We start from the raw sequence: 14,506 nt of genomic DNA, 5'->3' as shown, positions 1-14,506 counted from the left end.
AGGGCAGGGGCACGGCCACACCCCGCACCGGGCGGTGACATTTAACACGAGCCTCCTCACACCCATCCCCGCGCTCAGACGCGGCAGAGGCAGGCACGGCACACCGCGGACAAAAACAGATCCTTTAATGGTTTTGGTTCTCTGGTGAAGCACAAACAGGGTGGTTATTCATGTAAAAACAAACGGGGCCAAGGCTATGTACAAGCTGTGGAGTCCCACCGCGGTGGTCCGAAGGGGAGGGAGGCGACTCCCGCGGAGCACCAGCAGCGTGGCAGGTCTGTCACGGCCCTGCGAGGTGGGAACGGCAGGAATGGGCACGGGGGGACACCAAGGGGTTCCCCAGGAGGTGGGGCCTGGCCTGCCCGAGCACAGCCCCCAGGGGACAACGACATGCAGAGGGGGGGCAGCGACAGGCCACGCTGGGGCAGGGCCGGGGGGGTAACACGGCTGTTGGGGGCACCTGGGGCACCTGCTGGCTACACCCAGCCCCTCACCCGACCTCGGTCCCTCCTGCAAACCTGCTCCCTGAAAATCCTGCGACTCCTGGGAAGGCAGCGACCCGCAGGAGCGATGAAGTAGCGCAGGGCAGCGGGCCAGGGATAAAGGTCCTTGTCCAGAAGGTGGGAGTGGAGCGATGGCTTGGACAAGTGTTGAGGAGCTGGGAGACAGGCAGAGAGAGCTGGCCCAGTCCCTGTCCCCTTCCCCACCAGTGGCACAGGCCCATGCCCGCAGCTGGCCGAGCACCCGCACTGTCCGAGAGACCTGCGCACACACGGAGTCGGCACACATGCGACATGCGAGTATTCCCAAACAAGCTTTCCTGAAGGAATTAAAATAAAAAAAAACCCAAACCCAACCCTGGCCTGGCGGGGAACTGGGGTAATGGTAACGCCATGGAACAAGTCAGTGAGAGCAGGAGGGAGCAGCCGGGGGGCCCCAGCACAGAAACAGGGGTGATGTGGAGCAGGGTACGGTCTGGTACTACCAGGCCACAGTATCAAACGTTAATGCCTCAAGGGAGGCCAGGGGACATTTATTTTGGGACAGACTGACTCCAGGAAGCAAAGCTAAACAGGCAGGCAGTGGCACTCACCACTCAGCCAGGTCCCCCCTTACCTGGCCCCTGGAGATCCTCAGAGAGGAGAAGGGGGTCAGCCCCAACCCTCAGCCTTCTCTTCCACCACCCCCAGGCCTTTGGAAAGGGCAGGGCCTGGGAGCAGAGGGCATCTTTGTGCTGGAGGGACAGACTCAGTACGGCCTGTGGGACCAACATTACAGGAGGGGAAGGGTTGAAATGGTCCAAAAGGCCCCGCTGGACAGCTGGGGTCATCTTAACTGCTACAGATACTATTGCTAGCCCACGAGCTGAGTGCTTGCTTGGTCAGTGCTCCAGAGTAGAGTCACTCCCTCAGAGCCCCGTGCCTGCCCCGTGCCACAGCATCAGAGGGAGCAGGCCCAGGGCTCGAGCACAGCTCCAGGTGCGCGGCGTTCCCTCCCAGCCGCAGCTCTGCCAGGGGTTGCATTTGGTCATTTCATTTCTGTGTCTGGGGTGGCTACTCACAGTGCCCAAACAGCAGAAAAAGGCAGCATCAAAAGCAAAGCCCCACTGGCAAAACCCAGGGCAGAGCCAGCAACACCGAACGCAGGGACCGGCACCTGAGCTGCTCACCAGCGGCCACACAGACGCTGCCAACCGTTAGTGGAGCGCCCTTTCCAAACAGCTCTGGAGAATTTTGAAGGGAAGGCTCTCCCGGGGGCTCCTCACACCAGAGCTCCAGCCACGTGAAGAGCCCCAGGCTCTCCTGCTTTCTCATCCCTACATCCAGATCCTCCCTCCACAAAATGCGCACACAAGGAGTGAAGAACCGGGACACCCGACACCCAGCAGGCATCTACAGAGCCTCCTCCAGAAGGCAGAGCTAGTGTGGTTGGAACCGTCTGGTCGGCACGAGGAGCTCTTCCATCCTGCCTCCCTCGGCTCTCCTATCCAAGTACATTTAAAAACAATGGAGTGATACAGTTGTTTAAAACCAAAGTTGTGTTTTTCCCGTGGTAGTAGGTGGTCTTGTCTGCTCGGGCCACCGGGACAAGAATAAGAGGCCATAGCCCAGGGCTACTGGTTCTCCTCGCGCATCTGTTCCATGATGTTGATGAGGCTTTCCAGCCCGAAGACGTAGCCCATGTCGGGTCCGTCGTGCACAGTGGGGTCGTCGCGAAAGCCTTTGAAGGTGCTGTGTGCAAAGTCAATCATCCGCACGTCCACCTTGGGCTGTGCCGAGGAGCCGGGCTCGGTGCCGCTGCCGTCCTGGAGGCTCTCGGGCACAGAGCCGTCCACCCGCTTCAGGCGCGCCTCCGGCCGGCGCTCCACAAACATCCCCGCCCGGCTGTCCTTCCCGTCGTAAATGATGAGGAGGGAGCTGGAGTAGAAGCGGTAGGAGGCCTGTCTCTCCAAAACCGCCTTCAGGCTCCGCAGCTTGGCAAGGACAGGCTCAAAGAGGTCCTTGCGCAGCTCGATGCCGTTGTGGAGATACTGGTAGAGGGCATTGCGGAAGCCTTCGATGGAAAGGCCGCGTCCATAGTATTTATTCCTGCATAAGTAGTGCCCTGTGTCCAGCTGGTACACCTGGAACACCAGAGGAAACGCACATCAAGTGGGTGCAACGGGCTAAGGCCACACACAGAGCCCTGAACTGTCCTGCACTGTGAGGGCTGAGAGAACTTATTCTGTCCCCATCATGATGGAGAGGGAGCAGCACACAGCCCTGCCTGATCCCTGAATCCCAAAGCAGCTCATGGCTGCATCCTACGGGCACAGTCAGGGTGCCTGAGCACCAATCCTCTCCCAGGACACCCAAAAGGCAGCTCATCAGTCCCAGTGCCCCACACATGGGCACAGCCCAACTGACCCCAAGGGTTAAACAGCAAAGTCTTAGGCCAACCCAGACAATCCTCTGCCAGAGGGAGCTGCCAACACCTATTGCCATTATGTGGCATGGGATTAACAGGGAGCCCCCATTGCTTCAGAGTCTGTGGGCAGAGATCTGGGTTACAAGGTCCTTCTGTGGGTGGGGAAGGGAGCAACCATTGCACAACAGCACCGGCAGCAAACACTCGTGCACAGGGCTAAGGCACAGCAGAGCAACTTTTTAACTCTCAGTGCAGTACAGAAGGAAATCTTAGGCAACTCCTTCCCCAGGCATCATGATTCTGGCTGAACATTAAGCCACAAAATAATTTTATTAGACAATCCCCTAATTGTCTGTGAACAGAACAGCTCTGGACAAAGCAGGCCACCTCAGGAGAAGCAGGTTCCTTCGCTCTAGGCTTAGAAAGGAAGACAAAAATAGCACGAATGCTGGTGTACCTACCTACAGTGGGAGATTCCAGTTCAGTGCTCAGCAGAAAACGCTAACTGAGAGGTTTAATGAGGCTGCAAAAAGGAATGTCCAGCACCTACAGCCTAGGGGACCCCTACCTGCATCCCACACACACGCACGCCCAAGGTGGCAGAAGTGCTCTGTTCACATTTCTTCATCTGCCGAGCAGCCTTCTCCTCAGACGCATCATCTCCGTGCTGCCTGGTCCCCATCTTCAGATCAAGCACGCAGGGAAGCTTGAAGTGATGCACCACATTCTCCAGCAAGAGGAACTCTGGGAGGCACGTCAAGGAGAGCTCACCCACCAGAGACACCCCAGGGCTGCCACAGACAGGGACGTGGGCCAGCAGGAGATAGGGCTGGGCAACAAAGAAATGGGAACCCAAGAACAGACAGGGCAAACTGTTTGGGGTGGGTGAGGGAGAAGTCAACACCCAAACAGTGTGGCACCCAGGCTCTGACAGCTGGTAGAAGAAAACACCCTGGAAAGTGGAAGGCCAGCAGTAGGCGGGGAGGTCACATGCACATGTACTGGAAATCCAACAGGGGAAAACACTGGTGAGAGGAAGGACATGGAATGCCAACAGGAATTGCTGATCCCTTAGGAGAGAGCTTAAAGTCTAATCAAATTAGCCATTTGGCCATATGGGTAAACAATACAATCCCCATGGACTGAAAACTCAAGGCTCAAGTAACAGCAAGGCTGGCCTGTCCAGAACAGCAACACTGCCTGACTCGTGGGGGGGAAGTGGGGAGGTGACAAAGCCAGGAAACAGCGCAGTAACAGGAGCCCCAGTCATCATCAGCACACAATGGGCAGCCCTCCCATCAGGGCACAGTGCCGACAACGCACCTCAGGCACTCTGGGCAGCAGCTTATTCCAAAGGGAGGAAAAAGAACCCCAAAAGTTTGCCCCACAGGGCACAGGTCAACATGTTACCCTGAAAGGCAATCAGAGCACAGCTAGATTAAATCTGCAAGAGAGAAACTGTGTTTGGTTTTGAAAGTGGAACTTCATAAAAATAAGGAAGTCTGTTTAAAAAGGGCAGGACAGTCAGAGAGAATGATTTCTCTGCAAGTGATGCAGGCTATTTAAAAATAAAAGCTGGAGGCCTGAAGCACACACTTGAGAATTGGAGAAGGAAGCCCACAGCATGGGCTGTATTCATGAAGAATACAGCTATTAAAAGTAAGTCTGTTTCTATGTGAGGAAAACAGAATCAAGATCCACCAGGTGAAACAAAATAACCCCACAAGCTGGCAACTGCAGCAAAAGCAGGAAGAACCATTTGTGAAGGCACAGGAAACATCAAAACCCATCTTCAACCATACGAAGCAGCCAGTCAGACTGCCTGGGGGTGGAATGAGGTGGTCTTTGAGGTTCCTTCCAATCCAAACCAGTCTGTGACTCATCAGTGTTACAGTATGGGAAGCAGGAAGGAACAGTAAAAAGGAACATGTAACTCAAGTGTGGTTGTGAAGGACAAAAATGCCAAAGGAAATGCAGGCTGAGCTGCCTCAGGCCCACCTGACACACCCAGCTGTGCTTCCCAAAGGATACTGTACAGCTTTCGGTCCTTGGACTCTGACCTCATGCGGCTCAGCTGCTGCTTGTGGCAGCGCAGGCTCCAGGGGTTATAGCTGATCTTCTCGGAGCTCAGACCACTGTTCCCATCCAACATCTGAAATGGAACATCTGAGTGGATGTGCAAGTCCACCCTGGGACTCTTCGATTCCTGGATGCTGCTGGTGTAAAGACAGAACAAACTTGCCTGTTAGAATCCATGAGTTAGGTACTTATGACTGTCACATCCTCCCCTGGCACACAACCACAAGTTTGTTCCTTCTGCTGCACATAACACAAACCTTCTTATGAGCAAATCCTCACTAATATCCTGGGCTGTGGATCTATACTCAAGGATCTGGTCTATCTAACAACTCTGCTAGGCTGTTACCCTAATTGATACAAGTGAGCATGAACACTTGTTTCTCAGGGAGCTCTGGCTGGTGAGATGAGGCAGAGACCCATATTCAAAAGTATCCTGGGAAGAAACCTCTGGAGAAGCATTTGAATCTTCTCCACGTTTTGGTGCCACATCTCATACACTGCCAAGGGTTATTCTGTGTCAGAAACATTTCATGTGGACGAGCTGGTCCTGAACCCAGCAAAACTCCTGACACAGTTTGTATTGCCACAACGTGCCGGGCTAGCAAGTGCATGACAGCCTGGCCACCATATGGAAGTGCAAAACATCCTCAGCCAAAGGAATGGGGAAGAGAGATCTCCCACTCATCATGCTGGCACTCAAAGTTTTACCTTTCAGTGCTGTCACTGGCCAGGCCAGGCTTCTCCTCCTTGTGCTCGGTGCCGCTGCTTGACCTGTGAAGGCTCCGGCGCGAGTGCTTGCGCCGGGGCTGGTCCCTCTCTGGCATATCATCCTGCTCCAGAGCCTCGTTCTCCACGTAGGGATAGGCCACCAGGTTAATGTAGCCATCGCTGTCTCCCTCAAAACAGACAGAAACCACACCTGCAAGGCAGAAGCGACGTGTCAGTTCTGTTTCCCAGTAGAGGGAATATACAACCCAAACGTTCAGCAGCAGGGACTGGAAAATGCAGCTCACAGAGCAGCAGAGCAAACCCGGAGCAGAGAAAAGGGGTTTAAGACTGCAAGAACCCAACTGCTGTCAGCACAGCACAGAGGAAAAACCCCCCTAGAGTTCTCTGTGCTGCTACCTGAGCCAACGGTCGGTGGCAGCAGGGGAAGCTCTGCCACCACAGGAAACAAGGACAAAAGTGCAGCTGGTAGGCTGAGGGTGTGATTATTTCCTTCCTTCAGCCTTGCAGCAAATGTCGTCAAACTGGAGGGAGTCAAGCACAGTCTGCCAAGACTCTGATGGGAGTGAAGCATATGAAGTAAGTATCTAGTTCTCTGGCTAAGTACCTATGTCCTGCAGAAGCGTTCCTGCTGTTGACAGGGACATCAGCAGCCAAGCAGGACTGTGCTTTCTCTGCTAAAGGAGCTTTCCAGTATCAGAGCTATGAACTACAGAGCCCTAAGGCTGAGGTGACACCTGCCACTCTTATCACAAGTCAGCCAGTCTCACAGAAGAGGGATCTGCAAGGTCCCAGGGCTCCCTAGCAATAAAAGTGTAACTACCTCAGACAGATGCAGGCAGGCAGGACTGTGTGTGTCCTGTCCACCATTACCTTCTGAAGGCTCCTGGAAAGCACCACAGTCCAAGGGAAGGTATAGATCTTTCACAGCACAGACTCAGAATATACCTATCTGGTCAGCCACAGAACAGGACAGCTGACACTTCCAATTACAACTGACATCTTCATATCTGGGACTCCTCCAGCCCCGAAAATGAGGCCATCAGCCCTCTCCTGATGTGCAATGACAAAATATTTCATTAGCTTGTCACCAGTATTGAAAAGCTGCCAGGAGCACCATATGAGAGATCCACTGAATCAAATGATTCATCACAAATGTGAGGAAACCTTGTCCTGCTCAGCTGATGCAGACCATCGTGTTCCTGTCCTTCCTCTCTCTGAATCTGCACAACAACGTTTAACAAAGTTCAGGTGGCTCAAACACAACTCCAGAGCAGCTCAGGACTCCAGCATGTCACTACATAAATGTCACTTCAAGTGCTCTGGCTGCCTGCACATGCTCCTCGAGATAACATCCGAGTGCTCAGACAGCAAATATCACCCCAATATTCCTCTCTTCCAGATCAGTAGGAACAATTTCTGGGACTGTCAGGAAATTGCACAGGACCCCCAGATGAAATCCCTCACTGGGGTAGAGGTGTACATCCTATGCCTTTAGGCTACCAGGAAGTATCTGGCTTCAAAAAGACAGGTCTCCATCTGGACTATCAGCCTCACTGGTTTCAAACACACCTCCCCAGGAAAGCCTGACATGATTCTAGGAACTCCATAGGCTTCAGTGGGATTCCTGATGGGACACACTAGAGCACTGCACGGCCCCAGAGTGGCTGGAGGGTACAAGAGGACCCATCTGTTGGGGGACTGCATCCCTGATGCACGACCTGCACACAGACACCGGCAGGTAAACTGACACTGCTCTGACAGTGTCAGGCTGCAGCCAGATCCAAAGTGCTCCTGAGCAGATGGGGTCCCAGCTGTCCGTGAAGCACCACTCCCCCAGTGCCACCTGGAGACAAAGAAGCAGAGGGAACAGGAATGCTGAGCCCCCCAGAAGGCTACCTGCCTGCATCACCACCCTGAACACGAACGCATGTGGCCGGAAGCGTATCAAGCTTCTGAAAGACACAGCCGAGCTGCCAACCTACACCAGCACAGGCACTGGAAAATTCCACTCCTTCAAAGCAGCTGGGGACAAGGCTTCACCTCAGCGCTGGGAAAGCCATGTTTCCTGCTTCAGCAGCCTGCTGGTACAGGCCCATAAAAGAGATGGAATAAGGAAGCAATAAATTACAGAACTGGAATGTGCAAATGCTCAGTATATGATCTAACTTCATTAGCTCAAGGTCAAGGCTGTAATTGACAACTTGGTAATGAAACTGCTTCAGTTACACATCCATAACCTTAAGCTCTGGACTACAACTGTCACACTGCACATTCTCTGCCTTGAAAGAGGAACAGATTTAACTCTGTGCCTAAAAAAAAAAAAAAAAACAACCAACCAAAAAACAAAAAAACAACAAAAAAAACCAACTTCCTCCTTTCTAAATGCTCCTATCAAATTATTAGCCTGCAAAAAAGAGTTATAAGCAACAAATAAAATGACACCAAAGGACAGCAAGCTAGCAGGAAAACGGCAGGGCAGGTTCCTGAAGCACGTAACTGTGTTGTGGACTGATGAGAGGCCTCACCTTTGTACTCAGGTGTGAACTCCTTCATTTCCGGGGGCAGAGACTCGTAGAAGCGCTGCTCTCTGGTGATGAGGGGCTTGCAGACGGTGTGGTCGTCGTAGCGCATCATGCTGCTGTGGCCGCCCACCTGGTGGATGAAAGGCTCCAGCAGGACCCCCCGGTCTCCAGATCGAGTGGCATTCTTGCCATACTTGCCCACTTCCATGGTTTGACAAACACACATTGCGTTGAGCACCAGTTGCACTCCTGGAGCATGGGGAGAGCCACATGGGCTGGGAGGGGTAGCTCAGCAGCAGTCAGGCAGCCACAGGGGGGAAATCCTGGCAGTCTGCTCCCTTGCAGTGATCTGAAAGAGCAAAAGAGATTCCTGGAAATAAAGGACCACTTACATTCGCTCCCTGTTCGCTTGGAAGAGTTTTTAGTATTTATTTATATCCATATCTGTTCCTCTTCTGTTTTCTATTTACATCCTTGCTTGTTCCAGCATGCTCCTCACCACGTCTTTAATCCTACAGGTAAACACATGCTAATTCAGAGGCAGTCCCATCTAGAACTTCTCCAATAGGATTGACAGTAGACAGGGAAGGGAGGAGATATGGCTATTCTGAGCCTCACATCTTTAAAAAATACTATTTCCTTCCTCATTCATTTTATCAGGAAGGCAGTGTGATAATGGAGCACTAACTGTGAGTTGCAGCCCAATTAAAACCAAGCCCACAGCTGCCTATCAGTTAACGGTGACTGACACAGGCAGTGTGACAAACATTTCCAGAACCTGAGTCCCACTCCTTGTGCATCTGCATTTTTAACATCCAAACAACTAAATAATTCCTGTTCACCTCCCACTCTCACACTATTCCTCTCCTTTACTGCTTATTTCCCTTCAAGCACTGACATAAAGACTCTCAGAGTAGGACAGTCATCCTGTCACTGTGTGTACGCTGTAACTCAATGGATTCCTCTCACATTCTCTCCGTTATTACTCCAAACCCCTCAGGACAACAGCTATTTCCTGATGCATTCACAGCACCTATATGCACAAGTCCCTGAGCTCTAGAGGAAGGTGAGACATACTGCTAAGTGTAAATGAGATTACAAGTGCTTTGGAGAAGCAGATGCTCTTTTAATGTTTGCAGAGTGCCCGGCACAGTAACAGGATGATGGAAAAGTCAAGCTGCCCAAATTCTCTCCAGATGATTTGCCCTTTCCAGCTTGGATCACAGCTGATCCTGAAACTGCTGGGGAAAATGCCACAGGATTTCCTTACAACGATGAGTTATCCAAACGTTGGTACAAGAACCATGTGGTGACTAGAGTTTCCAAATGCATCACATTTCCAGTTTCTTAGCACAGCAACAGCCAAGGGCAGTAATTTAAGAACTGAGGGATCCTGGAGGTCTGAACAAGGGACACGGTTCAGGCTGTTCCTCATCTGGCCACGGGATGTCTCCACAGCTACACAACAGTGCATGGCTAGGGAAGTTCTGGATGAACACAGGCTCTGCTCCCTCCCCTCCAATTCAATCATGTCAGAGATGCAGCTCAAGAGATTCAAAAGGAGGGCTGATACCTTCATAACACCTTTAACCCAATCTAACCCAAAAGCTCCCTGCAACAGGACAATGCTTCCCTCTCCCTATCCGCACATTCCCGCTTGCTCCCTCGCACTGGATTTTGGGATAGGATGAGTGTACGTACATTTGAGTTGAATCATCTCACTGACCCAACAGAAAACATTTCCTTTTGTGGTTACATGACCACGCAACCACATGCAGTGTAAAGGGGAACAATGTGAATATTTAGCTGGTTTTTAAGGCAGGGGCCAGGGAATAGGAGGGGAAAAAAAAAAATCCACAAATGGTCCCTCTCTGTAGCAACTGGTATCAAAATCTATTCAAGGTATCCCTCAAAGTCTGCCTCCTAAATTCACTCAAAGCCTAAGTCATATCCCAAACAAAAACACACTGGGGATTTCTCCCCTCCCGCTCATTTGCTTTATCAACAAGAAGAAATTTCAGCTGCAGACGCTTCCGTCAGAGATGTTTTGGTTGGGTTTAAGGCAGTTGACATCCCAGAACAAACGAGGTGCCAGCATCTGCAATAGGCCAGCACTTCACAGACTCCAGACAAATGCTTCACCACAGACTTAAGTCTCCCCTTCCTGACATAGCTTCGTCTTGGACTTGGTTTCTTTTATTTTGCCAGTGACCAAAGCAGTTTTCAGTTATTCCAAACAATCCAGAGGACAAGTTTAACTCACACCTTCCTGTAGTTTAAACTTCACAGGACAAGAGGAATAAGAGATTTGCAAGTGTGACAACAGTAACTGGCATACTCAGAAGACATGCACGTGACTCTCAGGTCTGGTACAAGTCTCAGCTTTCACTGGAAGTGTCTCAGGGTCTCAGTTTTGCCAGTGACAGAAGGAATGCTCTGGAGCAGGGGCATTAGCTAAGCAGATTCACTAGCTGCAGACACCTTCAGTAACTTCAGATGGAGATCACAAACACCCCCAAGGCCCACAGTGACAGTTCTCAGTTAGGGATACCTCACCTGTAGGCTACATGCAGATTTTGGTCATCAAAGCAAGAGATCTGAATCCTAATTTCAGCAGCCTTCTTTCCTAAAAGTGAGCAACAGGAAGCATATGCCACCTGAATCATTCTGAGGACAACAGCCACCCACTCTGCCAAGTCCCTCAAGCATTCTCCTCTGGCCTAGAGATACCTGCAAGATGACTGCACTCATCCAGAGCTCCTGGGAGAATCGCTGCAGCCACCAAACACCCTGGGCTCACTGCCAAGGGCCCCAGCACCCCCAGGAAAACCCAACATGACAAGCTTTGGATGTGCAAGCACCCTGGGAAGAAGTGACAGTCACAGAAACAAAACATTCTGAGGCTGTGAGACAAGAGAAGGAGCTGGGCATGAAGTGGAGAGAGAGTCCAAACCCACACATTGATCCACGCACTCTAAAGAAACAGTAATATAGGCAGTATTTTCCCATGTACAAATGAAATGTGAGAAAAAAATACTTTGTGGCAAGCAGCATTTCAGAAGCAACATTTTTAAAGAGCAAGATGTCTACAGGACTTAAGGAACAGACACTTTATAGTTCAGATAAAGCTTAGTGGTTTTTATCAAACTAACTCAAAGTAAAGGGTTATTACTAAACATGGACACTATCCACAAATAAAGACAGAAGAATTCCAGCAGTTTCAAACAAATACAAAGCAGAAAACTATTTGAAGTCCTAAATATTACTCATCCTTCATCTGTTAAACAAAGGCATGGGTTCAACTATTTTAGCTGGCTTATTAAATTCAGAATCCTTCCAATTAGACTGCAAAATGCAGAGCACAGTCCAAGAAACAGTTTGAGGGAGACCATTTCATCCAAGCAGATCCTTTGGTATCCTCCAAAACCACCACTACAGTTCAAACAGCAGTAAAACATCCAGGCCAGTTTAGCCTCCCCCTTTCTGGCAGACTGTGAGACACATCTCCCATCAAGCCAGACTGGAGACGTGGGGGATGAGGTTCAGGAGCAGAGTTATCCATGACTACTCAAGGACATACCACATCCCATATTTTGTTACCCTCCCCAGCTAAAGACTCTTGTACTGGAAGAGAATTTGCTCTACAATATTTAAGTCTAAACATTTGTCTGTCAGTGTATCAGCTCCAAATGTGAACTGCAAACCTCACTGTTCAAGCGCTTTTTAGCAGGATGGGCATAAAGAGCAGCAATAAGATGTGTTTTCTTGTAGTAAAGCACATTTCCAAACAAAATTCAGGAAGACACACAAGGTAACTCTGTTTTTCCTAACCATTAAGTGGAGTAAATCCCGTCCCCAAAACTGAGGTCACTCTCCAGCAGGGAATAAGTCCCTCCACAGACACAGTGAAGACCCAGCCAGACACCTCTTAAACATTACTGAACCCTGGCTGAAAATTACAGATGTCTTACCAGACCAGCACCAAACCTGCCCTCTTTGATGGTGCAACTTGAGGTGTCAGAAACCTCAGCCTCAAAGGTCACCACATGATGAGAGGTGAGGGCAGATGGGTGTGAGAATTACTGCAGAGTGCACCACAATGCTGGTCCTCCTACTCTTTATAAGCAGTCTTGCATGGGAATGCTGGCAATGTTTCCTGACTCACTAGTGAAGTTATTTTCCTGAATAAAAGGGAGAACAAACATTTTAAATTGTGATGCATTACACAGTGAGAAAGCTGCCTGCAGTAAGCACTGCTGGCTCGTGCCTCTGCCGTAAGCAGCTTGCACATCCACCTGCTCAGACTGTGGCCAGCGCCAGGCCCCGTGGGGGGCTAAGGCAGATGGTCACTGACGACTCTGGAGCCGGGCCACGGGCGAGGGATAAATACAGACCTCAACGTCACGATGGCAGAAGTTGCACGTTCCCTGAACAACCTCAGAGCACTCAGGAGCAAAGCACAAGAACAGAAAACACCATTACACCAGGCAAGAGGACTACAGCATTTGGCCAGTGGGTTCCTGGTGACTCGTGAGCAAAGAGGAGCAGCAGCCAGCATCTGTGCTGAAAAGCAAGGTGGTTTCTAGTCAGGCTGGACTGGGGTGAGCCAGCTTTCTGCTGAAGAAAACCCAGTCTAAGAACAAAAAAAAAGAAAGCATCTCCCACTGTGCTATGAGATCAACTTCCCAGCACAAAAGCTGACCCACAGGTCTGAGACACGTCTGTCTAGTCAGCAGTAAACGGAGAAGAGCCCTGGGACCCGGGCAGAAAACTCAGCTCTCCAAGAACCTCCAGCAACGCTTAGGATGTAACCAGAAACATTTGGCCATTGTGGTATCCAGGAAGCTACAAACCTTCCCAGACTGCTTAAGCACACAGCTCTGAATCCTGAGCCTTCCCCTGCATCTTGTCCAACACTTGAACTACTACCAAATACTCCTCTTTCAACGGGCTGCTCTCACCATGGCAAATGTGGCTCGTCAGAGCGAGGCCAGGAAGCAGAATACAATCTACATACATGCCCCAAAGGCGAAACAGAAGTCTTAGGAAAAGCTGTTGGAGAATGCCAGCTGAGGAACAGAATGCCAACAGTGAAGCTGGGGCAGGAAATGCAATGAAGAAGGGCATGGAGAGGACAATAGCCACAAATGGGCACACTCCACCCTGTGCCATGAGCTGAGTTTCCTTCACCAATACCCTTCCTGCCTCAACTACAGGGCACAAATGCACAAACTACTGAAGTGTGCACAAGGAAAGAGCCTGTTCTACTCTAAGGCAGAGCTTGACTGAACCTACAGTAAGGAAGCCAAAATTAAGCTTGCAGTAAAAGTCCTTAGGTGTACCCTATGCTTCTGTCTTCTGGAGATCTGAAGGAAGAGAACGTGCTGGTTTTATCTGGGAAAGTTAGTTTTCTTCATAGTAGCTGGTATGGGAGTATGGTTTGGATTTGTGCTGAAAATAGCGTTGACTGATTATTGGTGAGCAGGGCTTACAAAGTCAAGGCCTTTTCTGCTCCTGACAACACCTCACCAATGAGGAGGCTAGGGGTGCACAAGAAGCTGGGAGGCAACATCCAAACTGACACAGGCGATATCCCAAACCATACAGTGTCAGGCTCAGCATACAGACCTGAGCAAAGAAAAAACAAGGGGAGATGTTTGGAGTGATACCATTTGTTTTCCCAAGTCACTGTTACGGTAATGGAGCCCAGCTTTCCTGGGGACAGCTGAACACCTGCCTGCGCATGGGAACTAGGGAATTAATTCCTTATTTTGCTTTGCTTGTGCACACACCTTTTGCTTTACCTGTTTAACTGCCTTTACCTCAACCCACGAGGTTTTGTCACTTCCACCCTTCCCATTCCCTCTCCATCCCACCGGGAGGGCAGTGAGCGAGCGGTTGTGGGGCTGAGTTTCCATTCGGGGTTAAACCACGACAGACTCTTTGTGCCGTACCTCCATCACACTGACCACAAAGCTTCAGCACTTCTGCCAGCAGCCGGCAAAACCAGGAATTTTCTCCTCTTCTCTTCCTAAGAAAGGAGCGGAAGCCAAGCCTTTTCAGCTCTTTCTGAAGAAAGAGAGGCTGAGCCATGCACTTTTAACTCTTAACTCTGGTTGGAATGCTGAAACCGCTCGCTAAAGCCAGTGCCTAGATCTGGGGTTAAACAAGGCTTTCTTCTTAGAGGCCAGATTAGCAAGAATTGCAAAGGCCCTTCTGCTGTCACCTACGCATAAAGCACAGCGTGCTTTCCAGGGGGAATGAGGTAC

General features: G+C 50.6%; 1 protein-coding gene across 4 annotated transcripts in view; it reads right to left on the bottom strand.

Moving 5' to 3' along the window:
• Window positions 1–108: 108 nt before the first annotated feature.
• IP6K1 (inositol hexakisphosphate kinase 1) overlaps window positions 109–14,506 on the bottom strand; it is a 37,660-nt gene continuing 23,262 nt past the window's right edge. For 3 of the 4 annotated variants that reach the window (XM_050312834.1, XM_050312836.1, XM_050312835.1), the window contains 5 exons: window positions 8,241–8,586; window positions 5,695–5,905; window positions 4,939–5,123; window positions 3,476–3,651; window positions 109–2,623 (listed from right to left, as the gene is read on the bottom strand). In XM_050312834.1, the coding sequence (XP_050168791.1) occupies window positions 2,114–2,623; window positions 3,476–3,651; window positions 4,939–5,123; window positions 5,695–5,905; window positions 8,241–8,463 (1,305 nt within the window). In that variant the 5' untranslated portion in view covers window positions 8,464–8,586 and the 3' untranslated portion in view covers window positions 109–2,113. The remainder of the gene's footprint in view (window positions 2,624–3,475; window positions 3,652–4,938; window positions 5,124–5,694; window positions 5,906–8,240; window positions 8,587–14,506) is intronic. The other variant, XM_050312837.1, reaches the window with a different exon arrangement.

Source organism: Myiozetetes cayanensis, unplaced genomic scaffold, assembly GCF_022539395.1.
Source record: "Myiozetetes cayanensis isolate MyiCay16 unplaced genomic scaffold, myiCay2020 scf18, whole genome shotgun sequence".
Classification (NCBI taxonomy): domain Eukaryota; kingdom Metazoa; phylum Chordata; class Aves; order Passeriformes; family Tyrannidae; genus Myiozetetes; species Myiozetetes cayanensis.
The sequence above is the reverse complement of the archived record's forward strand: the minus strand, read 5'-3'. Positions and strand labels throughout refer to the sequence as shown.